The 23,197-nt window shown below is 47.8% G+C and overlaps 1 protein-coding gene and 1 long non-coding RNA gene across 5 annotated transcripts in view; both read left to right on the top strand.

Moving 5' to 3' along the window:
- Window positions 1-1,766: 1,766 nt before the first annotated feature.
- On the top strand, window positions 1,767-11,555 carry LOC127060322 (uncharacterized). Its single transcript, XR_007779233.1, has 5 exons — window positions 1,767-2,013; window positions 2,598-3,970; window positions 5,139-5,248; window positions 7,220-7,309; window positions 9,439-11,555. It is a non-coding gene; the product is annotated as an uncharacterized LOC127060322 (long non-coding RNA).
- Window positions 11,556-12,145: 590 nt separating this feature from the next.
- Window positions 12,146-23,197, top strand: part of SPEN (spen family transcriptional repressor) — a 66,097-nt gene continuing 55,045 nt past the window's right edge. For 3 of the 4 annotated variants that reach the window (XM_030231470.2, XM_030231471.2, XM_009095746.4), the window contains exon 1: window positions 12,146-12,309. In XM_030231470.2, the coding sequence (XP_030087330.1) occupies window positions 12,227-12,309 (83 nt within the window). In that variant the 5' untranslated portion in view covers window positions 12,146-12,226. Of the gene's footprint in view, window positions 12,310-12,893; window positions 12,914-23,197 lie in introns of those variants that run through there. The other variant, XM_050982331.1, reaches the window with a different exon arrangement.

The following is a 23,197-nucleotide window of genomic DNA, read 5'->3' as shown; positions in this document are numbered from 1 at the left end:
AGGAAAGTGGGATGATAAAGGGGCTGGAAAAGGAGCTGGGAGCAAGGCTGGGTGCTGGCAATGGTTTTTCTCAAATAAGATAGAAAGAGCTGCAGGAAAACTGGGGTGTTTTTTTGCTTTAGATCCCAGGTTAATGGCAGTCACATCCCAGCCAGCTCCCTGCAGCGTTGTTCTTCCCCACAGAGCATTCAGACCTATTTTCTACACATTCCTTTGACACAGCCTAAAAAAAATTATATTTCTTAAATGAAAAGTGGTCTGATCCTGCTGATTCTGGGAGAGGCAAAACCCAGCAGGGATTATACAAGGAACAGCCCAAAGCATGGATTTCTCCAGGTCATGCAACACAAGTGAGATATATATTAAAAAAAAAAAAAAAAAAGCTATATGCTAATATTCTCATTTATCCCCAATTTTCCTGGCAAAACTGAACCACCCACTGCCACAGCGTAGTTTGAAAACACATTGATTTTGATAGCGTGAGGGGAAAGGGATGAGGCGAGTGCGCAAGCGCGTTACCAGGCTGCGAGTGCTATACTGGCTTCTTTATAAAATAAAGGATTAAAAGCCCAACCCACCCTATTTCTGTGAACAGACACACAGCACACACCTGTGAGCAGCTTCTTGCTATTTCATATCCCAGATTTCCTTAATTGTATCAGTGATTACAGCATCCCGCAGCCCTATTTCCTGAAAATGACCAATTTTCACCCAGATTTGGCTTTGAGTGGTTTAAGTTATATCTTTATTGTGATGAAATGTCCAGTAAAGCAGTGTGAGTGAGGTGTTTTATTGAAATAAAAACATGGATATTTTTCGAAGAGGTTATCCCCTTTGTCAAGATGGATTATTGATGTCAGGGATTTATCACTGGGGGAAAAAAGTGGAGAAGGAAGGGGAATAAATATGTATATAATAATATATACCTTAATTCTCCGTGCTGCTAAACTTTTCCTCACAGCCAAGGTGGGGAATATGCTTTAATCTCATTTATTGGATTGCTTCATCTGAGTATGTTGGTTTTTTATTTTATAGTTTGGTTTTTTGCTGAAGCGATGGGACTTCAGGCGGGGAGTAAAGCACGAAGTGTTTCGCGAGGAAAAAGAGAAACCCCTGGAGAAAAAAAATATAAAATGAGGACGGAAAGGAGGGTTTGGGGCGACAAAAGGCGGCGCCGGCCGTGGCTGTCCCTCAGGGCCCCTCAGGCGCTGCCCCCCCGCTCTCGCTTCACAAAATGGCCGCCCGTCAGGGCCGCGGGAGCGGCTCTGAGGCGACAAAATGGCGGCGGGCGGAGAGCGGGGGGAAGGACAGGCGAGGAGCGGTGTGGGCACAGCGGAGGGTTCTGATCCTGTGGGAATCCCCTTCGTGCGGGCGGCGAAAGCGCTGCGGGTGAAACCTGACCTTCTTCTTATTCCCCCCCCCCCCACCCCGCCCTTTTCTCTTCGGCGCCTTAGCGAAAGGATGTGAAAATAGCCAGAAATGCGCATTTTTATTCGGCCATGGTGGAGCCCCCGGTTTCTCCCTTCACCTCATCTCCCCCCGCTCCCCCAGTTATACCCCTAAAATGTTATTTTTTTCCCCTCACAGCTGAGGGGTTTTGGCCCTGTATTGCGCTTTCCACATGCCCCCCACCCTTCATCATCACCACACACGCTCCCAAGGTGGGTAGTTTTATGCCTAATTCTTCGCTTTTCCACCGCTTTTCTCCTTCGCAGGGGTTGAAGCCGCCATCTCCCGGTCTCCTCACGGCATGGAAAATCCCCAAAAGTGCTTAAGAAAAAAAAAAAAAAAACAACACAAGAAAAAAAAGTCCCAAACGCATGAGGATTGATTTATCATCGGAGTCGGAGTGGTATGGGAAGAAGCCATCGCTGCTCGCCTGCTCCCCACGACAGCTCGCCCGCCATTTGCTTAATTAAAATCATATATTGGTGTGATCAGACGTGATAATACCATTAAAAAACCCCAAATCCCCTAACATCCACACGCTCGTTGTTGGAGGCTGTAGCCAAGGTACTATGCTTTTTTTTTTTTTTTTTTTTTTTGGTTTTTTTTTTGTTGTTTTGTTTTGTTTTTTGTTTTGTTGGGGTTTTTTTTTTTTTTAAATATTCTTTTAATGTTGCCTTACCCTTTTTTCCTGCATCAGAGTGTTGTTACAGGCTGTAACATTGCCCCTTAATTCTTAAAAGCCACGTACCTGAAAATACTAATTTTTCCCACAGAATTGCAGATTTAGGCCCATACAGATGCTCTTTTATTTCTATGGATACATAAATACTTGTATATATTTATTAAATATACATATATAAATACTGCTATATATTTCATATTTTTATATATATGATCTTTTCCCAGGGAGTACTTAAAATATAAAATAAACCCACGCACCTAAAAACTATAATTTTTTTATAATCACTATAACTTTGGCCCAATATATCTTTGATTTTATATATATATATATATATATATATTACCTTTGTTTTCCTCCATTGGTTTCCTACTACCATGTGTCCTAAAAGCGGGAGAAAAAAATGCCATCAAAAATAAAAATAAAAGAAGAAAAAGTAACAAAAACCAACCCATCTCTTTTTTTACAGTCCATGATGGAAGTTTGTGCCTGAATGTTTTATTTGTTCCACAGAGATGTAGATTTTCCTTGGGAGATTTGGGAAGGATTATTTTTTAATGAAAAAGAGGAAAAAAAATACACCCAGGAAAAAAAAACCACCAAAACAAACAATGAAAAAGAAACAAAAAGGAAAAAAGCACAGCAGAACCAATCCGGAGTAAGTGAAGCTGCAAATGCAACCCAATAGTCCTTATCAGACAATTCACAGCACAAAAAAAGGATAAATGGAACTGCAATGGCCGGCTTTGCTGTAGATCCAGGAGGAGGGATCAGCTCCTTTATCCCACCATGTCGCGCTAAAAACACCACCATTTTTTTTTCTCTCTCTCTCTTTTTTTTTTTTTTTTTTTTTTTTTTTTTTTTTTTTTTTTTTAATACGCTTTGTTGGGGCGTTTTGTTTCGAGCCGAGGCGGCTGCACCACCCCCTGAGCCGGGGCTGCCGGAGCCGCTCGAGGGCTTCACTTTTACAGAGATCTCTTATTTTTCCCGGCCTTGTGCAGTCCTCTCCCTTTTATTACACGGGTTTGGGTTTTTTTTTCCTCTCCCCTCTGCGGGTATAAAGGTTTCTCTCCTCTCTCCAGCTTGGCTGCTTGTTCCAGAAGTTTCCACGGGGGCAGGGAGCCCCCACTGCGGCGCCTTTGCCGCAGCGCCGGGCAGGAGGAGGAGGAGGATGCGGAGGATGCGCCACCTCTCCCTGGCTGGGAGCCTCATTCCAAGCCGCTCCCCCTTGCTCCGTTCCCCAGCCTTGAAAACAGAGCACTGGGAGGTGTTTGCGTCTTGGAGGGGTTTGGGGATTTTTTTTTTTTTTTTTTTTGGTGGGTTTGGGTTTTTTTTTGTTTTTTCCACTCTAAATAAATGGAAAGCAGAGCTGTCGCTGATGGAGATGGATGAGGCAGGGTTGGCAGCGCCGCAGCTCTGCTCCTTCGTGGCCATGGCACCGATGGCTTAAGTGACCTTTCCCAGGCGGTGGAAGAGGGAATTCCCCCTCCGCCCCAGCATGCTCCTGCTCGGAATTCATTTTAAATAGCAGGAGTATTATTTTTTTATTTTCCTTCCCCCCCTCCCATTTCTCTTTCACTGTTTTGTTTTGGTTTTGTTGGTTGGTTTTGTTTCTTTTCCCGAAGCTTCCTCATGATCTTTTATTTTTTTTTTCCTCTGTGTGTTTTGAATTGCATTTTAAAATTCCCCAGCTGGAGACAAGGCTTGATTAGAACTGGAACAATAGCTCCTTTTTATTAATAACGGGAAGGATTTACAATCGTACAGCACCTTCCTTGGAAAGCTTTCCAAACCATTTGCAAACACTCACAAATTTCAGATTGTGCAGCCCTTGGCTGTGAGGTGGGTAAGTATTTAATGGTGCCACCACCCAAAATCACTTTGGTGGCAAACCTCAATTTCTGAGTGCTTAAAAAGATGACAAATTTAGTTGGCTTTTTTTTTTTTTTTTTTTTTTTTTTTTTTTTTTTTTTTTTTTTTTTTTTTTTTTTTTTTTTTTTTTTGGGGGGGGGGGGGGGGGGGGGGGGGGGGGGGTGTGGGGCTGACTAAAAGCTGTAACCTAAATCCGTACATGCAGAATATTTGCTGTGTCCTGGGAACTGGGCTGTTCTCCCTCCAGCTGCGCAGCTTTCCAGAGCCGAGCTGTGGATTTGCTCTATGTCATTAAACATCTGCTGATGGATTTTTTTTTTAAATTTTTTTTTTTTAAATCCATTCCCTTTTTTCAGTCCCTAAGTGACCTCCTGCAGCGCTGCCTCCACTGCGGTTCCAGCACAGCCTTGCACTGGAGCACTAATGTGTGTCCCTGCGGGCCAGAGCGACCTTGCTGGGGGGGACTGGGCCCACTGAGCTATTCAGGTGCTCTGCTTTGATCCCAAATCCCTGCACCCTGTTTGTTTCCAGCACCCAGGGAGATGCTGCAGTTATGGGTTAAAACTGTTTCATGCCTTATTTTTTTCCTGTTTTGTTTGTTTGTTTATTTTTCCAAGGGAAACTGTGTTGTTTATGAAACCCTTCTCCACAGCAGATCCCTGCAAACCATGCAGGGATCCAGGAGTCACCCAGGCAGTGAGATCTGGCCTTGCCAGAAACATGAGGGACAAGGCTCCAGCCATGTCTGCATGTGTCACACATGGGCCACACAAACCCACAGTGTTCCTGTGGTTACTTCTCTCTGCAGAGCATGAGTGGGTCCCAGGGCTTCCCCTTCCCACTGCTTGCTGGTTCACAAAGGCTGATGCTTCTGGAAAAAGCTCTGCCTTGTGGCCTTTAAAATAAATAAATAAAGCGGCGCTGCTGTGGATTAGTCATCCTTATTTTTGAAGGAAGCTGTTTGCCAGCGCTGTCCGAATCACGCATGTGCATGTGAGATGGGAACTCCAGAAGGCTGGTAACGTGCTCTGCTCGCTGCTCCTTGGAGCTCAGCCACCCGGCCTTCGTTGAGCTGTTCCTGGCAGGTGGAAAAACTGACAGTCCAGCTTTCCAGACCTTTCCCTCCATTTTTTTTCAGTGCTGGAATCTGCATTGGCAGGTGTGCAAATGTGGAGAGTGTAACAGCAGCAAGTGAGGATGGATGAGCTGTTTTCTGGGTTCACATCCAACTCCAGAGAAGAAACCCTGGTGATTTATAATTTTTTTCTTGTCTCTGGTAGATTTTATTCTGAGCTCCACTGTGTCTTGTGAGAAGACTGAGTTTGACCCTTTTGGCTACTAAAAATGGTTCTGTTTTTAAATCTTGGTGCTTTTTCTCTTCCCTGTGGTCATGCAGAAGAGTAAGCAGTGCAATTAAACAGTACAGCAAAGGGCAGCTCCCTCCCCCTTTCCCTTTCAAAAAATCCAGAGTTGTGTGTCTTGAACTGCTGCATAGGCAGAAAACATACAAAGCCCTTGTCAGCATTGTGCTGATGTGTGGCACGTTAAAAAAAATACACACAAAAGGGGTGGGGAGAGCGGGTGCCTCCAGGGAGCAAAACTGTGGGGCCCTTTTCCCTCCAAGCCCACAGACCTACATGGGATAGTCTATTCCTCCTAATTTTGCTCAGGCAAAGGCAGCGGAGGTCGGAGGGAGTGTTGAACATCTTAAATGGTGGTGATGAAGATCAGGGTCCCCTTGAATTACATTTTTTTTTCTCTGTGAACTTGCTCCTGCGAGATGCAGCTGGTTTATTACTCCATTCCTCAGAGTCCTGCTCACTCACCAGCAAGAAGGGAAATGCTTCCTTGCTGGGTGTCCTTTCTTTTGTTGTGTTGCAAAGGTAATAACCAGAGACCTGGTGCTAGTCTCTGCCAGGTCACACATGGCTTGGAAGCGCAGCTTCCCGCAGTCATTAGTGCACAGGGAGTGCTGGGGGTCGTTAGCCACTCTTAATGAGGATATCACATCGAGATTCCATGCATGCCGCTGGCTGACCCAGCCCTGGAGAAGCCCCTTAGGAGAAATTATTTCACTGACTGGTTGCTGCAGGGATTTCTAGCACAGCTACGGCTTTATCCTTGGTTTTGGCCAAAATTAAGTGCAGGATGGGGATGAGGTGGCCAGGCCAGGTTTTGTACTCTGCTCCCCGTGGTAGGTGTGTGAACAATGTGCCTAAAGCCTTGAATGGAACAAGGCAGTGTGGACAGGGATTTGGATTTTATTCCTTCGTTAGGGCTGTGTTGGTTTGGAGATACACCTTGTACTCTTCATAGGCCTTTGCTGGCAGGGAGGTTCAGAGGAGCAAGAAGCTGCCTGTTGGGATGATTCCACATTTTTCAGGCTGGCACACCCTGTGGGACTCTAAATTACTTTCCTTTGGCAGTTTAGGATAAACGACTGAGAATTGCCTTGTGAGCACTGAACTTTTACCACCCTGAAGAGTTGCTCGAGCTACTTCCATGATATTTCCAAGCTAAACAAAACCTGAATTTCCAGTGCCAAAAAGTGATACAAACCTCCACTCCTCTGTTCAGGAGAAAACCACAGGCTTTCAAGCTTCACTCTTAGCCCAAGGAGTTAAAAAGCTGCACTGTGAGATCTTCAGAGGTGAAAATAAAAGCCAAAGGCAGACGAGGAACTTCTCCCATGCCGTGTTGGAGGAGAGGCTTTAGAGCGCAGCAGGTGTTGATGCACAAATATTTCTCTTTGTGCTTTCTCTGGAGTGAAGGAGTGGTAACTCCACAGCCATGGGGTCACTCCTCTTCATTTAAACACCATCACGTTGCTGTGGTATCAAAATGGTGTTTGATGAAACCAAAGCTCAGATGGTGGTGGCTCAGAGTTTATTTTGTGCTGGCTGTGCTGCTCAATCCAATGTGGAATGTGGGAAGAGCAGCCTATAGCTTGCAGGTTTGGACTGTGGGGCTTGTGCTAAAGCCTTGTCCTGTAACATTTCCAGTGTAATTTCTGAGGGTTTTTTTTTTTTTTCTTCTGGGCATTGCACACAGGTAAAAATCACATCTGGATGTAGAGTTAATGCAACAATTTGGTGTTAAAAATGGCAAAGTAAAGGATTCGATGATCTAACCAGTCCTAGGGGGTTTATATCCTTTGCAGTTGTCCTGTTTGGATATCAAATCACATAGAGCTGTCTTTTTTATGTTTGTTTTCTTTAGTTTTCCCTTAAAAGGTGATCTTTTGCAGCCTGGATGGCCATAGTCCTGTCTAGTGATGAAAGCCCTGTGTTTGAGGAGAACTCTAGTGAGGTGAGCAGACACAGCCCTCTGGCACATGGTTGCACAGGAGTTTGGGGGCAAGGGGAAGCAGGGCAGAAGCTGGCATTGTGATATTCCTGGGATATTCCTGTGATATTTTTTTTTCCCAACAACAGGCTAAAAAAAGGGTGTTTTTTCTAATATATCTACCACACCATAAGCAAGAGTAAACTCTTTTGCAGTCCTTAGCTGTGATGGCTTAGCCATCACACTGGGGTCTGCTGCTGAAGAAACCTCTGGTTCTTTGTAGAGGGAATTTTAAAAAGAGAAATGTGCTTTTATATAGAGATAAAAGGGGGTTCAATGTCAACTGAAGTCCAGGGGCCCCTGTATACTGGGCTGTGGGATGTGGTTGGTGCTAAGCCACTGGCTAAAATGGTGGCATTATGTGGCAGCTCCTGTCCCTGGCACTGTGGATAAGAATACCACAGGGAAGAGCGTCAGAAAATAAATTACTAAATGTTGCATTTAAAAAATGTGAAGGGAGTTTTCTGCACAGAGTCATCTCATCAGGAACATTTGGAGCACTAACCCTCAAAAAGAACCAAAATCAAGAGCTTTATTAACATAAATCCTGTGCTTTGTGTTGTTAAGACTCCAGAACCTGGCTCTGTGCTCCAAGTGTTTTCAGCCCCTAAGCCCATAGCCTCTGTCTTGGCAACAAATGGGCCTAAAAATCAAATAGCACCAATTCTTTCTTGGAGAAAACGAGCATAAAGCAGAATGGGTAAACTGTAAAATTAGGCCAATAATTCAGGCTGGCTTAAAAAGGAGATAAAAGCTTAGCTGGGAAATTGATATTCAGCTGTCATAGTGTTCTTTTAATAAATACTATCAATGAGCAAGGAAGACATGTAAATACATTTTATCCTGACAAGATGGTGGCTGGAGCTGGCTGGCTCAAACAAAGGAACACTCTGAGTGTTTTTTGGGGGCTCTTTGCTGAGAAACCTCCTGCTTTTTTACAGAAAGCAAAGGAACTGGCTGTGCACTGGTGGTGGGGAGAACCCTCGTGTTCCCACTCAGATCCCTGTGAATCCTGGCTGATGTAGCCAGCAAGAGGTGTAGTGTCCCCCTTTCCCAGCATGCCACAAAGAGATGTTGCTGAGCCAGACTTGAGGGTAGGCAGTTACAGTCTGAGCCAACAGAGTCCTGGTTGCTGTCCTTGTTCAGTATTTAATCTTTACTTTTTGAAACATTTGGTGAGCAGTCTCAGCGATGCGTGGCAGCTCTGCCGCTCGGGAAAGGCGCTGTGTTCAAAATGGATAAACCTGCCTTTTGAAGCATTATGTGTGCCCACTTCTATTTATTGGTTTTTCCTCCTGAAAAAGAGGCTGTTGTGTGGACCCCAAGGATGTTTTCCACTTCTCCTGCCTTTTTTTTTCCTTCAAACTGGAGAGCTGCTAACTTTATTAGCTCCTTATATGGCAGCCCCATTTTCTCACGCCTTTAATGGCCCTCTTTTGATCCGTCCTGTTCTTGCCTTGCTTTTCCTGACATGAACGTGGTGTTCAAGCTGAGATGGGTTTATAACCTGCTCCCTCACTAATAAATGGCCTGGCACTTTAATCCTCTCCAAGCACTGATAAGAAACATCCAAATGTTTTAACTGTGGGGCTGGCAGAGTTGTCCAGAGATAGCTGGGCTCTCAGCTACACCCTCCCAGGAGTAATTTAAATTCTTCTTTGCAGTGTGTATCCCAAAGGCTGAGGGTCAGGGAGAGCAGCTCAGCTCTCCTTGTCCTCAGCTGTTTGGCCCCTGGGAAGGGCAGCACACAGGGCAGTGCAGGCGTATCTCACCCCTGGGTGCTCCTCACACTGTTGCTCATGGCAGGACACTGGGCTGGCACACATGTCTGTCTGTTCCTCAGAGACAAAGATGGTGTTGGTCTTTTGTCACAGCCCCTCTGGCCTGCTGAGGGGAGGGTTGTACCTGCTCTGCTCTCCAGCTTGGGTCTGTGTTCTTTAAAATCTTTGACTGAGCTGGGGGGATCTGGTTACAGCAGCATCGCTGGTGTGGTTGCAACTAGGAGGAGCTTCCCTGCAAAGCATTTGAAGAGTATCACCATGGTCCAGAGCTTTGTTTTGCGTCATCAGCCGAGTTTTGTGCTGCTCTTCCAGCTGTTGTGTAAATGGAGCCCTCCTGGCACTCATCTCAACCCTCTCCTGTCAACAGAGTCGATGGCTTTGTTTGTGACAGCTCCCAGCCCTGCATGTCCCATGAGATGGCCGAGTGACAGCAGTGACTCCGTGTGAGATGCTCTGGAAGGACCTGGGATCTGGAGTGGTTTCCTCCTGTCTCTTGGAGATGCCACCCCAGCAGGGAGAAAGAACAGTTGGGATTGCAGTTCCAGCAAGTGCTCTCCATCAGAGAGGGAGAATTTGTCATGTAAAAGCTGTTTGATTTTTGGGCAGTTTTGGTTTGGGCTTTTCATCTCTGAAATTGAGACCCCCTTAAAGGCAGAGATATGTACAGACTGCTCCTTGGGCTTCCCATCAGGTAAAAAAATGGAAAGCTGAGCCCAGTTCCATACTGGAAGTGCCGGTGGAGCGTGCTGGCGGCGCATTTTCTTGTGTGCACGTGGCTCCATCACACGTTTTGAATAATAGATGGTTTGCGTGCAAGGAATTGTTGGGGTTTTTAATTAATCAGTAGATCCCAGTTTGGCAGAGCCCATCATCACTGGGGAAACTGAGGCATTGGGCTGCCAAAGGATGGGCTTGCAGCCACTGGAGTCGGGGATAAGGCTTGGGGCCACCACAGCTCGAGTCCATGCACGTCAGAGATGTGATTAAATCAGGAGATTTGCATGTTTGTTAAGCCACTACAGCTCGGTGACTTTGACCAGTAGCAAGGTGGACTTGTTGCCGGAAGGTTACGGTGTTCGGCCAGACTGGGTGGCAAAAGGCAGCTGTGACAAATAAAACATGGGGTTGATCAATACCAAAACGTCATCAGCAGACTTTGGCCATGGAAAATACTGAAATACAGGTTTGCTCTGTGGTGAAAGCAGCGAAGGCTGTAAACACCAACACTCCTGGCTGTGGGTGTGTTTTATCCTGACCTCAAGCTGCTCAGGGTCTCACAATGGGATCTAATTTTCATTTTGGGTCATAGAAATAGGTGTCTTATCAGTGCAGTGGCATATTTTGGTGGAAAAGAAGTTTTTGTGGGTTAAAAAATGTCTAGTTGTATGTTGCAGAGCTGGTGTGTGACATGTCAGGCAACTAGAGACGGGTGATATTGGCAACGGGCAGTTTCTTCACCCTGTGTTAATTAAGGAGCTGTGCCAGCCCCCGTGGGGGAGCGGGAGGTGAATCCTTCCCACAGTGGGAGTTTCTCCTGTGTGGTTTCCAGGGCAGCCTGGTCTCCCTTCTGTTGGAGGAAGTACAACTCAGGACACCCTGCTTCGGTGGAGGGAGTGTCTTAGGATGACACGTTGTCCCTGTGTCAGTAGAGAGGAGCATGTAGAGCAGCCAAGGGGGTTTGGTGATCCCCCTGCAGCCCCACTGGCGGTTCCTGCTGCTCTGGCCTTTGGAGCCCTTAGACACCAGAGCCATGGCAGCATGGGGCCCTCCCTGCCATCACCTCCATTCACTTTTTACTTGTCTGCCCCGTGGCCACGGCTGGGTGTGTGCACACCTGGGGATGAAGGTAGCTTGTGCCCCAGGATTTTGGAATCCTTTTGGGATTAGGGGGAGCTGTAGGTTTGGGGGTCAGCAGGGCCCCCTGGCTAGGTGAAGCCCCTTTGAGCTGTGCCAGCAGGACGTTACCCTTGCAGTGCAACCCGGTCTGTCTCTCACAGCTCCCTGTTCCAACTCCCCCAGCCCAGCACTGTGAATCTCCCAGTCCCTTTTCTCACAGCCCTGTCACGACTCCCAGAGCCCCCGAACATTTCTCACAGCCCCTCACTACAATTCTTGCAGAGCCTGTTACATCTCTCACAGCCCCATTACAATTTTCAAAGCCCCTGTAATGATCCTCACAGCCCCCCAATAAGACTCAGAACCCCTCGTTGTCTTACAACCCCCCATTGTCTGATTCTCCCACTGTTTCACAATCCTAATTCTCTCGTCCCTCCGTTTCCCGCACCCCCACCCCAATTCTCTTGTCCCTCCGTTTCCCACACCCGCCACCCCAATTCTCTCATCCCCCCGTTTCTCACACCCTCACCGCAATTCTCTCGTCCCCCCAATTCACTCGCACCCCCACCCCAATTCTCCCATCCCCCCGTTTCTCACACCCTCACCCCAATTCTCTCGTCCCCCAATTCTCCTGTCCCTCCGTTTCTCACACCCCCACTGCCCCGCCCGCTCCGCGCACGCGCATTCCCGCTTCCCCCCCACTCCGCGCGGGGAGGTGCGCGCTCTCGCCCCGCCCCCCCGCCAACCCCGCGGCGCGCGCCCCGGGGCGCAGTGCGCCTGCGCGGGGGCCCCCGTGTGGCGCTGCGCGAGGCGCGGGCAAGGGAAGGGAAAAGGGAAGGGGAGGGGGGGCGAGCGAGCGAGCGAGCGCGGCCGGGCCGGCGGAGCAGCGGGAGCGCGGGGGGGGGAAGGAGGAGGAGGCGGCGGCGGGGGCGCCGCGCTGCCGCTGCCGGAGGAGGAGCAGGAGGAGGCAGCGGGAGCGAGCGAGCGGGCGGCGCGGCGGGGGGAGCCGGCGAGGGAGCGCAGCCGCGGCGGAGAGCGAGCCCGGCGCCCGGCAGCCGGCCCGGCGGGCAGGGGGCCCCCCCGGCGGGGATGGTGCAGTCCGGCGGCCGGTGGCGCTGAGGGCGGCCGGGCCCCGCGGCGGAAGGGGCGGAGGGCGAGGCGGAGGCGGCGGCGGGCGGCGAGCGGCGGCCGGCGGCGCGGCGCGGGGGCAGGCGGCGGCCGGGAGCCGGGGCACGGGCGGCGGGCTCGCCCCGCGCCGCGCAGCATGGTCCGGGAAACCAGGCACCTTTGGGTGGGCAACCTGCCGGAGAACGTGCGCGAGGAGAAGATCATCGAGCACTTCAAGCGGTGAGTGGGGAGCGACGACGGGGCCCCGTCCGGCCCGACCCGCGGTGTGGGGAAAAACGAGGGGAAAAACGTGGGAAAGGGGGGGAGGAGTGCGCGGGGACGGCGGTTCCCGTGGAGAGGAGGAGGAAAACAGCGCTGTAAATAACCCGCGCCATGGCGGGATCGGCGGCGCGACCGGAGCGGGGAAATACAAAAAAGGCTAAAAATGGACCCGAAACGACGGAGCAGCAGCGAGTGGGGCTCGGAGGTCGGCGCGGAGCGACTCCCATGCCGAGGATGTCGGGAGGCTGCGCTGAGCCTGGCCGATTTGTTTTCCATTCTATTCCTTTTTTTTTTTTTTTTTTCCCCGAAATTATTCCACGCTCGGACTTTTTCTATTTATTTTCGCCTATTTCACTGCGTTTCCCTCCCACCTGGAGCCGTGGAGGATGCTGCGTGTACCCCCGAGGTGCAGCGAGCTGTGGGAACCGAAGCGCCTGCAGCTGCGAAAACGTGACTCTGGGGGAAAAAAAAAGATCACACAAACCCACGGAGAAAACACGGGATCCTGCACGCGGGAAGCAGTCTGGACTCCTTATATCGTGCTGGGTTGTTTTTCCTTGTGGTGTGTGGTGTTTTTTTTTTTTTGGTTGGTTTTTTTTTTTTTTATTGCATAGGTTAATCCCGCTCATAAGGAAGTAGTAGCTGTTTGCATGGTTGGGTTTTTTCCCTCCTCCCTCCGTCTTTCCCTGCGAGGAGGAGGAGGAAGAGACTTCTTCCTCACAGCCTCAGCAACACCTTTTTCCTGTGGAAATGCTCTCAAGTTGATGCACCCTGCTCTGGAAGCTGGTTTTTAGGAAGAAAAAGAGAGTAACGAGCCCTGCTCAGCTCATGACACCTCCAGGGGCTTTGCTTTAATCCCACCAGCAGCAGAAAAAAATGGATTTTGAAGCTTCCTTTAATCTTCCTGTGCTGGAAAAATGACGGAGCGTCCTTAATAATGAGTCACCATGGGAAAAATAGATGCGGTGACATCGAGGGGGAGAAAGGAAGGTCCCAGCGCTTCTTCCCTGGTTTCTGGTCGTCTGTTGTGGAAGGACTAGGGGTCTCACATCCCCCTCCATCCTCCTGGCCTCAGCTGCTGTAGCAGGCAACCCCTATCTCTGCATCCTCATCGCTCTGAAATTGCCCTGTTTTAATCAAGCTTCACCTTTTTTCACCTTTATTATCCCCCTGAGCCGAGAATTCGCCGCTTGGTGAAGGCGCGGGATGGTGGATGTGTATTCAGGGTGGTTTGTCGTGTCCCTCAAGTCCAGGTTACGTGACCCAGTGCTGTTTACAAAGCCAGGTTTTGGGGGGAAAAGGCTCGCTCTAGAGTTATTTGGTTAATTCCAGCCATAACTAGCTGAGGGAATGGGCGCTCCACGGTGCAAATCTGACATTCCTCGGTTTTATTTTGTCCAGTCCTCCTCCTTTTATAAGCTGTATTAAAGGAGGGAAAAAGTTGCCATGGTACTGTTGCTTGGAGATGGATGGGAAAAATGGCAGGCGCTGAATTAATTACCTTTTTTTGGTTGTTTCTACCTCGGCAAATTGCGATCGGAGGTTTGGGAAGGAGCTTTGTAGCCAGGCATTTCTCCCTGTTTTTCCGAAGTGATTTTTGCCCAGGATTTGTGTGTTTGAATGAGGCTGATCTCACGGCAGTAAACAGTTAAAACACGCTTCAGCCCTTTGGCTGCAGGTACTAAAGCAGGGGGAGGGAATGACACGCCGCCTCCGAATGCTAGTGGGATGTACCCACTGGAATATTTGTGGCTGGAAAAGGGGCGAGGGGGTTAGCGGGGAGCCGGCTCCGAGGCTCGGTGTGTAGGTGCTGTAGGTGGACAATGGAGCAAGGCTTCCTTTGTATGCCCGTGCTCGCCTGGGGGAAGGGACAGGCGCTACACAAGGCTCGCACGGCGCGGTGGGTTCCTCCAGAGGGAAGGGAAGCGGCTACCCGGCCGTGGAGGTGGCAAGGGGAAGGCTCCCTCCTTGGAAAGGACGCTGTAGTTGGGAGAGAAAGTCTTTTCGGAGGGAGCGGGGCTTGGCAGAGCCCGGTTCCCACCCATCCCCCAGCCTGGGAATAGGGCGAACGAAGCGCGTGCGGGGAGGCTGAGCCTTGGGAGCCATGGGAGCGGGGCGAGGTTTGGGGGAAAACCGCCGAAAACCTCGGCTGGGCTGCGGCCGGGAATCGCCTTACCCCCGGAACCTCTGAGCAGCTCGCCCCAGTGTTTGTTTTTCCACTGGGTTTGGGAAATACTGTCCTTCCCAGATGGAAGCCTGCTGGCTGGGTTGTTGCGTGGTCCCTGTTTGAGAAACAACCATCTTGTTTCTAAAGAAGCAAAAATTCAGGGGAAACTCCTGAAACTTACAGCTCGGCAGGAGTATGGAGGGTTTGCTGCCTCTCCTACCCCGCTTCACTTAACCATCTACTGTGGGAACTTTGCTGGGATTTGGAGCCTCACAAAGAATTCTGTAAAGAGATGAATTAAGAATTTCGAAGAAATACATGTTTTTATTCTTCTTCCCCAAATGCTCCTGATTGGTTTGTTTAGTTTACTGAGGTGAATAGAAATAACATTCCCTGCTGTGAATTCTTCTCTCAAATTAGAGAATACTGAAGCTGGTCTCAAGAAGCCCTGGCTTACATGAGCAGAACTATTTTTTTCCTCAGAAGCCCTTTTAAAAATCTGTTTCCTTGGTATTAAAGGGGATTGCAAAGGAGAGATTCTCCATGCATTTGAATACATTGAAATTGTCTTTCAGTTTCTTACCCAAATACTTCCCTTTCAAAAACCAGTGCTCTGTATTTCCTTTCAACTGAGCTGTTAAGGCACCCTGAAATAGAAATGCAGCCGGTGCCAGGATTGGAGATCCACTGTTCAGGTGAAATAAGTAGCAAATCCGGGTTGTGATCTGGGAGATGTGAGCTTGGGGAAGTGGTGGGAGCAGTGGTTTGGGTTCACCTAATTAATGCTGGAAAAAACCCGTCGTTCACCATCACTGAAACAGATGCTCAGCAGCTTGCAGAACAAGGCAACTAAATATAGTAACAGTTGTCCCCAACACAAGTGCTCCCCTTCCATAATTTTTTTCCTCCCTGTGTTTTCTTCCAGTTATCTGAAAGAACATGGCTTTGTCCCTTTACTGGTGTTTTAAAGGGCAAAGAGGAGTAAAAGCCTCTTAATGATGGACCATGTGACTGTTGTGTGCAATCTCCTGTGCTGGAGGAGAATTAAGACATTCACAGTGGCAACCAAGTCTAGGAGAAACCCTGGATTTCAGGAAACAAAAGTGCTCCTTGAAAATCATTGGAATACACTGCAGATCAGGGCAATCTTGGAGAAAATAAATAATTTTTAAGGGGTTTTTTTTGGGGTGGGAAATGGGCTTTGTTTGGCTTCAGCATGTTCCAGTGTCTGTCTCGCAGGAGATGCTTTGGATACCTCCTGGAGAAGTGGTTGGCATTTTAAACATAACTGCAAAAAACCTGCCCTGACAGTGAGTGTCTGTTTTCAGTAATTCCTAGAAAATATTTGGCCAGTTTGTAAGTAAATGTTTTGTCTTGATGGCTTGGAGTGTTATTTTGGCCTGGGAGGGTGAAATCTGTGCCTTCTGCTCTGTGTCACTGCTGTGGACTGAGGTGGTGTAGGGGAATTTTGGTAGCTCTGGTACAGGCTGTGACCTGGGGAGGACGGTGACAGCCACTGCTGGTGTTGAACACTTGGAGGAAAAACTTCTCATGTCAGACACTGGCAGGTCTTGCAGTGCCTTTCCACAGGAACTGTCTTGAGTCAGAAGAAACAGTGCTCCTGGTTTTCTAGTAAAGCTCTTGAATGTGTTCCCTGGCTTTTTTTGGTGATCACTGATCAGTAAGTCCTTGGAAATCACTTGGGATGGTTATCCTAACTCTGCTCAGCCCGTACAGATCTCTATTCAGGTGTACTTTTATTGTAGGAAAACACAGAAGTAAGGCCACAGAACTATTCCTGTTTCATCACTCTGTGTCACTTTAGGCATTTTCACAGATGAGGTACTGCCTTTTCCAGCCTGGAGCTGTGAAGTAGGGGAGGGTACAGTTCACACCTGTGTTTTACTGCAATGATGTCTGGAATAATGGGCAGCACCAGAACTTGTTGGTGCTGGTTTTACAAACACTTCCAGTAATGTAATCCAGAGACCATAGTAGGATGTTTGGCTGGGAGACTGGGGCAGTGGGATTAAAATAATTGCCCAGACTCAGAAGGGGAGTACATGAGGCAGGTTCTTTTGGTGGGTTCCAGTGGGTGTCAGCCTCGCACGGAGTGTAAGCTCATTGGTCAGTCAAGTGGCTCATTGGGGTGATGGTGGTGCTGGCTCTGGTGGCAGTTGGCCCTCAGATCTTTAATAATTCTGTTCCTAGTACTAATCCCAGGTGCCCTGAAGCAGCACAGGCACCACCTCGGTGGCAGTCTGGCTTGTTGCCCGGCGGTGTCTGCCTGCAGCTGCCTCCTGGATCCCCCAGGCTGAGTCCAGAGGGTGGCTCCTGAGCAGGCTGAAATCCACTGCTTGGCTGCTCCAGATTCTGTTCTGTGCCTGCACTTGAGGTGGCAGCTGGTTGATGCCACAATGGCCTAGGCTGGGTAATTATTTCAAAGAAACTTAATGAAAAGCCACAAAGAGTGTAGATTTGGACTAAGCTTCTATTAAGTGTTTTTATATACTGAGCTGTGGTAGAAAGATAAGTTGATGACACTTGGTCACAAAATTCTGTCATCTGCTGAACCTGGCTGGCATTGTTTCTTCTCTGAAGTTTCTTCAAAGGTCCAGGCTGTGTTTAGTTGTGATTATTTGTATCAGCACGTTCTGTTGTTGCTGAGCCGTTCAAAAGCCATGTTGGCTTTTGGTATTTCTTGCCCTTACTGTAAATTCGTTTGGTACAACAGTAAAATAATCCCTTCGGAGTACAAGAAAACAGATTCACATGTTGAGAACTTACCAGTCCAGTGAGGCATACAAAGGTATTAAATCCATTGATCATGTCAAAACAGGAGATGAATAAAGGCTTAAATTCATTTAGTGATAGTCTTGTTTACTGGTTTTTTATTCCTCCTTGCTTTTCATAGGCCAGAAAGTCATGCCAAGTTCCCTGGCAAATGACCTTATTGACCTCTTAAGGTGTGTCCAAAATTAGGTCCTTGTCGTTGCTGAGGGCAAAGAGGCACTCACTGGCTTTCCATAAAAAAGGAAGTCAATATCCAAATGAGTGTAAGGCAGATATTGGATGAGGTGATGAGTCAGGATGGATCTGGAGCTCCTCAGGAGCTTTGTTTTCATGAGCTGATGTGTCACAACTGCAGCTTGTCTTGCTGTTGTGGTTTCATGCTGCTGTTGGGTTGTGAGGAAGAGGAGGAGATGCCCTTTTGCATGTGAAGTGTGAAGAGGCATCTGAGAAATAACAAACACCAAAACTGTTCTCTGAGGATGTTTGCAAAGGGGCAGAACTGAGGGTTACCCCTCCTGGCTGCTTTTAGTCTGCTGAAGGTTTTGGGAGAGTTGCAGTTGGGTGTGAGTTGTGGAGCTGCCACTGGGTTGGATATGCTCTGGATTTGTAGCTACCAAAAATAAGAACCAGTGAGATACTTCACTTGTGTTTTTTATTAAGTTCATTGAACTTGCTGAGGTCTCAGAACGCCCTGAAACCAAAGACTGCAAGGACAAACATTCCTAAACAATGAACTGAGGAATAAACTAGAAAAATGATTGCTCTCCATAATAAGATTCTGAGTTTAGCTGCATCTTTGGCATGCAGATTTAGGAATCTTGTGGGAGGAACAGGAGCCTGAGGATGGAAATTGACAATGTACAACCAGCCTTGCTGCTTTCCTTTACTCAAGTTTTTGTGGTGTTTTGAAGATTCCTTGGACCGTTAATGAAAATCAGACAGAAGTTGCTTTTTTTCATCACCAGACTACAAGTCTGCAGTGTTTCCCACCTGGTGATTGTACACACACAGTTACTCGGAGGTTTCACCTTTCTGCCTGGGGAGTAATGGCAGCTCAGATCTCCTGAAACCCATCTTCTCCACTGTTCTGCAGCAGCACATTCAGAGGTGATGAAGGCTCCTGGACAATGAGTAAAACACAGCAAGTGCTTTGGTTTGTGCATTTCAGTAGTTACAGTTTAACCTGCGGTAATCATCTCCTGCAATCTGTAAAATCCTGCAGTGTGAAGATAACATCCTTCAGTAAAAGAACAAACATTGTTCCAGGCTTTTTATAAATACACCAGATACATCCCAGCGCCTCCTGCAGCCTGGTCAGCAGGAAAGATTGAAGGCAGCACCTTTGAATTTGGTAGAAACAACGTCCTTCCTGGGATGGAATTTTTGGAAATGTGTTTTGTAGCTGTTGTGGCTGGCTCTGGATTAGTTTGTGTGTCTGTGCCTTGTGCAAGGTGCAGACGTTGGGGGTGACTTGGGTGAGAAGGAGCAGAGTTTGGATGTGAAAGGAACATCAGTTTTCTGCTCAGACCAACTGATGGTGGGAGGAGAGCAGCAGTCTTTCGCAACAACCGTGTTCTGGTTAGAGGCTCAGACATTTTTAAGAACAAAAGAGAGCTTTTAAAGCTTCCTTTCTCTTCCCCTTTTTAATCAGGCTCAACAACTTAATACTAAAAGGGCTTTTTTTGTATAAGCACACTTTGATCTGGTGCGTGAGCTTCTGCATCTGATCAAAATGCCCTGAGAGCGCTCTCATCTCTCCACTGAGAAGCCAAAGAAATCCAGATGTGTCTGGAAGGAGGGTGAATGGACGATCTTCAGGGCTATCTGCTGGGTACTGCTGATGAGGTAGTTCTGACCTGTGTGTGTTCCTCTTGGCTGCCTCTCTGTCCAAATGGAAGAGCTTCCATGTCTTTTATTATTCCCAGTTTGGTAGGAAATGAGAGCTGTGTTGAGACCAAGTTCCTGTCACGAAGGTGGTCAGGTACCCAGTCAGAGCTGAATTTGAAACCATCTTTCAGCTCAACACAAAGAGCAGCCAGACTGTTAATGATTTTATTTAAGCAAGTAGTGAATCACCTACAGTTTTTCTCCAGGAAGAAAACTGACCTGTGTGTGCTATCCATGAGATTCATTGAGAGTAACTTGGTGTTCCTGTCACAGCTTTCCCTGTGTCTTCACTGAGGTGTTCACGGCTTCCGCGTGGCACAAAGCTCTGCGCCGCGGTCCATCTGCTCCTCTGCCGGGTGAATACCTCCCGTCCTCATTAGCAGTGATGGCTGCCAAAGAGATCACAGAGGCTCCTTTAAATGTCCCTCTTTAGGCTCTCCGTGGCAGCTGCGGGTGACCTGTAATAGTTAATAGGGCAAAATAAGAAAAATAAATTGCCAAGTTGTATGTTTAAAGAAGTCATCTTTGGAGGGGAAAGAAGTCTTCCGGCCTCATTAGCATTCTTACTGTGAGGGGAATAAAAGCTCAGGGTGGATGAGTATCTCCCTTGTATATGTAATCAACATCTGATTTAATTTCACAGGATCTGTGAGATGCTGCTCTTAGGAAGGCAGCTGGATATGTATCCAGACAGCCAATGTCCAGCACAGTCACCGCCTTGTAGTCAAAGTCTCAGTAAACCTTTGGTCTTTTTCTTAACTCTGAAAAAGCTTATTGGAAGAATTAGTAGCAGAGAATCTTTGTCACATTTAAAAAATAGAGGTGGCTTCAAGATTGATGTTGTAGATGATAACGCTGGTTGTGGGTATGGTGAGATACACCATTTTTGGCAGTAGTTGAGCTCAGGAAGCATCTCTTCCTTTGCATCCTTTCAGAGTTTACAGTCCCTGGGTTGGCTGCAGTTAATGCTCTTGCCTGGCTTCTGTCAGTCTGATTTTGCAGCTTAAAGGTGAAGTTCATCACTAAAACAGCATAACATGAGGGACCAGCAGTTATATTGGTGTATCCTTGAAGCCCAGGAGGAGCCCTCTTGGTCTGGTAGTACGTGTTCACCTCCAGATACAGCTCTGCTCAAGTCTTTGGTTTGGGGAGGCCTCCTTTAAGTCAGCTCATAAAGCCAAGGTGTGAAACCTCCCCTGTTGTTGCGATGAAACTCAAGTTTCCAGCTCAGCTTTGCAAAACCTCAACTTTGAGTTGCACTAGAAGGAAAACCATTAAAGTCTGGCTGGTTCAGGAGCTCGGCTCTGGAAAGTCCCAGGCTCTTGCCTGTGGAGAAAGTGCCTGGAGCGCAGGTAGTCACTGCAGACAAAACACACCCGAGTGTGTGCCAGGCCCTTGCCGGGCGCTTGTCAGTGGGGAATATTATTTTCCTTGGGCTGACACCTGGCTCATGCCAAGGACTGTGCTGCCAGTTGGTTTAGTCACAGGGACAAGCACTTTCTCCAGGGCGATGGAAGCGGTGAGTAATGAAGCAACGAAATAACATTTGCACATCTGTGTTTGGTGACTGGCTGGTGTGGCAGAGCGGGAGTGGCTGGACTGGCTGGGAACTGGCTGGATTTCCTCTCTGGTGTCAAGATCATAACCTCTTAGCATTGGTGAGCTTTTGTGATTGGGGATTTGACCGAGAGTCCTTGGATCCATGGCTGATTTCTGTCAGAAATGAATTTCAAGTTGTCAAACTTGTGGGCTGAACTGATGCCAGTCACTAGTTCAAACACAGTTGAAGTTTGAGGGGGGAGAGAGGAGTTCCATCACTTGAGGTAGTCTCAGGGACTGCAGACAGATAAACATTTTTTTCCTTCTGAAGTATAATTTTCTGGAAAGCATACAAAACCTTGGAGAAGAGGTTCTAAATGGCTGTTGCTGGAGAAGTCTGTACCAGTGGGACCAAGACTTCCAAACTTCAAGGTGATCCACATCTCAAGTGCTCTGCAGCGTGGCAGGGAGACCATAATGTTGTGACTCTGCATTTTCCTCCATCTGCTGCTGAATACATGCAAAGCAGAGCTTGGAGAAGCAAAAGTGAGATGGGGAATTACCCTTTCATGTAAGAATGAAAAAAACTCGATTAATCAAGAGATTCCCCTACAGTTGCAGTGTGGTGCATTCTTAACATCAAATCCAAACAAATCCTAAAATCAGTCACGCAAAAGAACAGGCTTGAGCAATTCCCCTGCAGAAAGTGTTGAACGTAGGCTATCACCACTGGTGTTTTTGAAGCAAATCTGCAGATTATGCTTTAAGCTGGAAAAAAAAAAAATGCCCTGGAGATGGAATTCGGCGGCTCTGTGTCTGGCGTGTAGGAACGTGACAGTGCGCATCTGTGTAGGTTGGGGATAAAGAATCAGAGCTTGTTGTGCTTGAGACAGCACAGCTGAACATGCAGAGTTCCTACATATTTCTGTAACCTTTCTGTGCTTCTACAAATAAGTGATATTTATAGTGATCTTGGTCTCCAAGTGATCTGCTTGGAGACCAAGACTGAAGTATTTCTACCATGTGTATATATATCTTCCCTAATCAATTTTGAACCCATTTGCCAGTATCAGCTAAACCTGAGGGCGAACGGGGTATTCAGTCTCAGAGACATGACGTTCCTTTGAGTTTTGTGAAAACAAGTGGTTTTAATAGAGGAGAGAGACCTGATTAGCGACCCCATGGAGAGAAAAGCTGCAGTGAGAGCACAGCCCTTATTAGACATTAAAGAATCCACATGGGAGAGAGGTGTTCCTGACCGTGGGAAAAGCAGCAGTGGGAACTGGCAGTTATTGGACGCCAGAGAATTCAACCTCAAGACATGCATCCGTAAGAAATGAGTCTTCATTAGTTCTGCTCACAAAGCTGCTTTGATTTTTTTTTTTTTAATAATATATATACCAATAAGCTATGGGTGCTTCTGTGCTTTTCCTTGATTGTTCCAAAGAAACAACTGAGAAAAGTGCCTTAGTAAGAGACTTTCTCTGTTCTGGCTGGCTGAGGTGGTTGTGCCTCATCTGGTTACCCTGGCAGCTGTAAGTGGCTGATGTTGTGTCGAGCCCTTCGCTCTGGCGCGGTGGAGCTCTGCCTGGGCTGATGCAATGCTGGGTTCTCCTGTGCTGCCGGCAGCAGAACTGCTGACTGGGGTGGGGAGGATATTAAATGTAGCCCAGTGAGATGTTGCATGGAGTGCTGAGAGGCGTTTTTATTCATCCAGCTTCGTGTAATCCCCATGTCCAAAGCATGGGTTCAGCTCCCCCGCCCTCCTCTCAGCTCCTGGTTTGAAAAGTTGCTGGGACTGTTCCTTGGGGCTCTTCCGTGTCCTGGGGGTCTTGCAGTAGAACTGGTCTGTGTTTTAAGGAATGGATGCACCTATATTCAGATGTGACCTGATGTGTGTTGGCTACAACAGCTGATCTATGGCAGAACTGGTTGTCATGGGGGTTGCAGAAAAATTTCTTGGTGTGTTGACTCTTGGATGAAATCCTTGCTACTGAAAGTGGGAGCTATGAAAAACCAGGTTTAAAAACTCTGTTTCTTCCCTATATGGTACATAATAATTCCATTTGTATATTAATAGTTCAGCAGTATCCAAAAGGTCACTTTGCAGTAAAGACATAAATAAAATTCCTTCATTGGGAATCACTCTTACTTGGGGTCTTAAAATGGAGCATTTGGCTGAGCTGTAAAGAAAGAGGCAAGCGCTTGTTCCAGCATGGCATTATCTCTGGACTGTCTGATCTGTTGAGCATTTTGCTCCTAAATACCAGAAGTATCAGGAGTATCAGTGAATGTGCCTATGCTAGCTTTTTAATTTCCTACTTTGTCATCTCTTAGGGACGGATTACGAGTGCAGACAAAGCCCTGGATGTTTTCTGTGCGTGGCAGGAACCCGTGCTGTATCTCATTAACAAAACCCCCGTTTGTAGTTGAGAGTTGGGAGATTTCCCGTTGAGTGCT

The sequence above is a fragment of the Serinus canaria genome, chromosome 21 (assembly GCF_022539315.1).
Source record: "Serinus canaria isolate serCan28SL12 chromosome 21, serCan2020, whole genome shotgun sequence".
Lineage (NCBI taxonomy): Eukaryota > Metazoa > Chordata > Aves > Passeriformes > Fringillidae > Serinus > Serinus canaria.
This window is presented reverse-complemented; position numbering and strand designations above follow the sequence as displayed.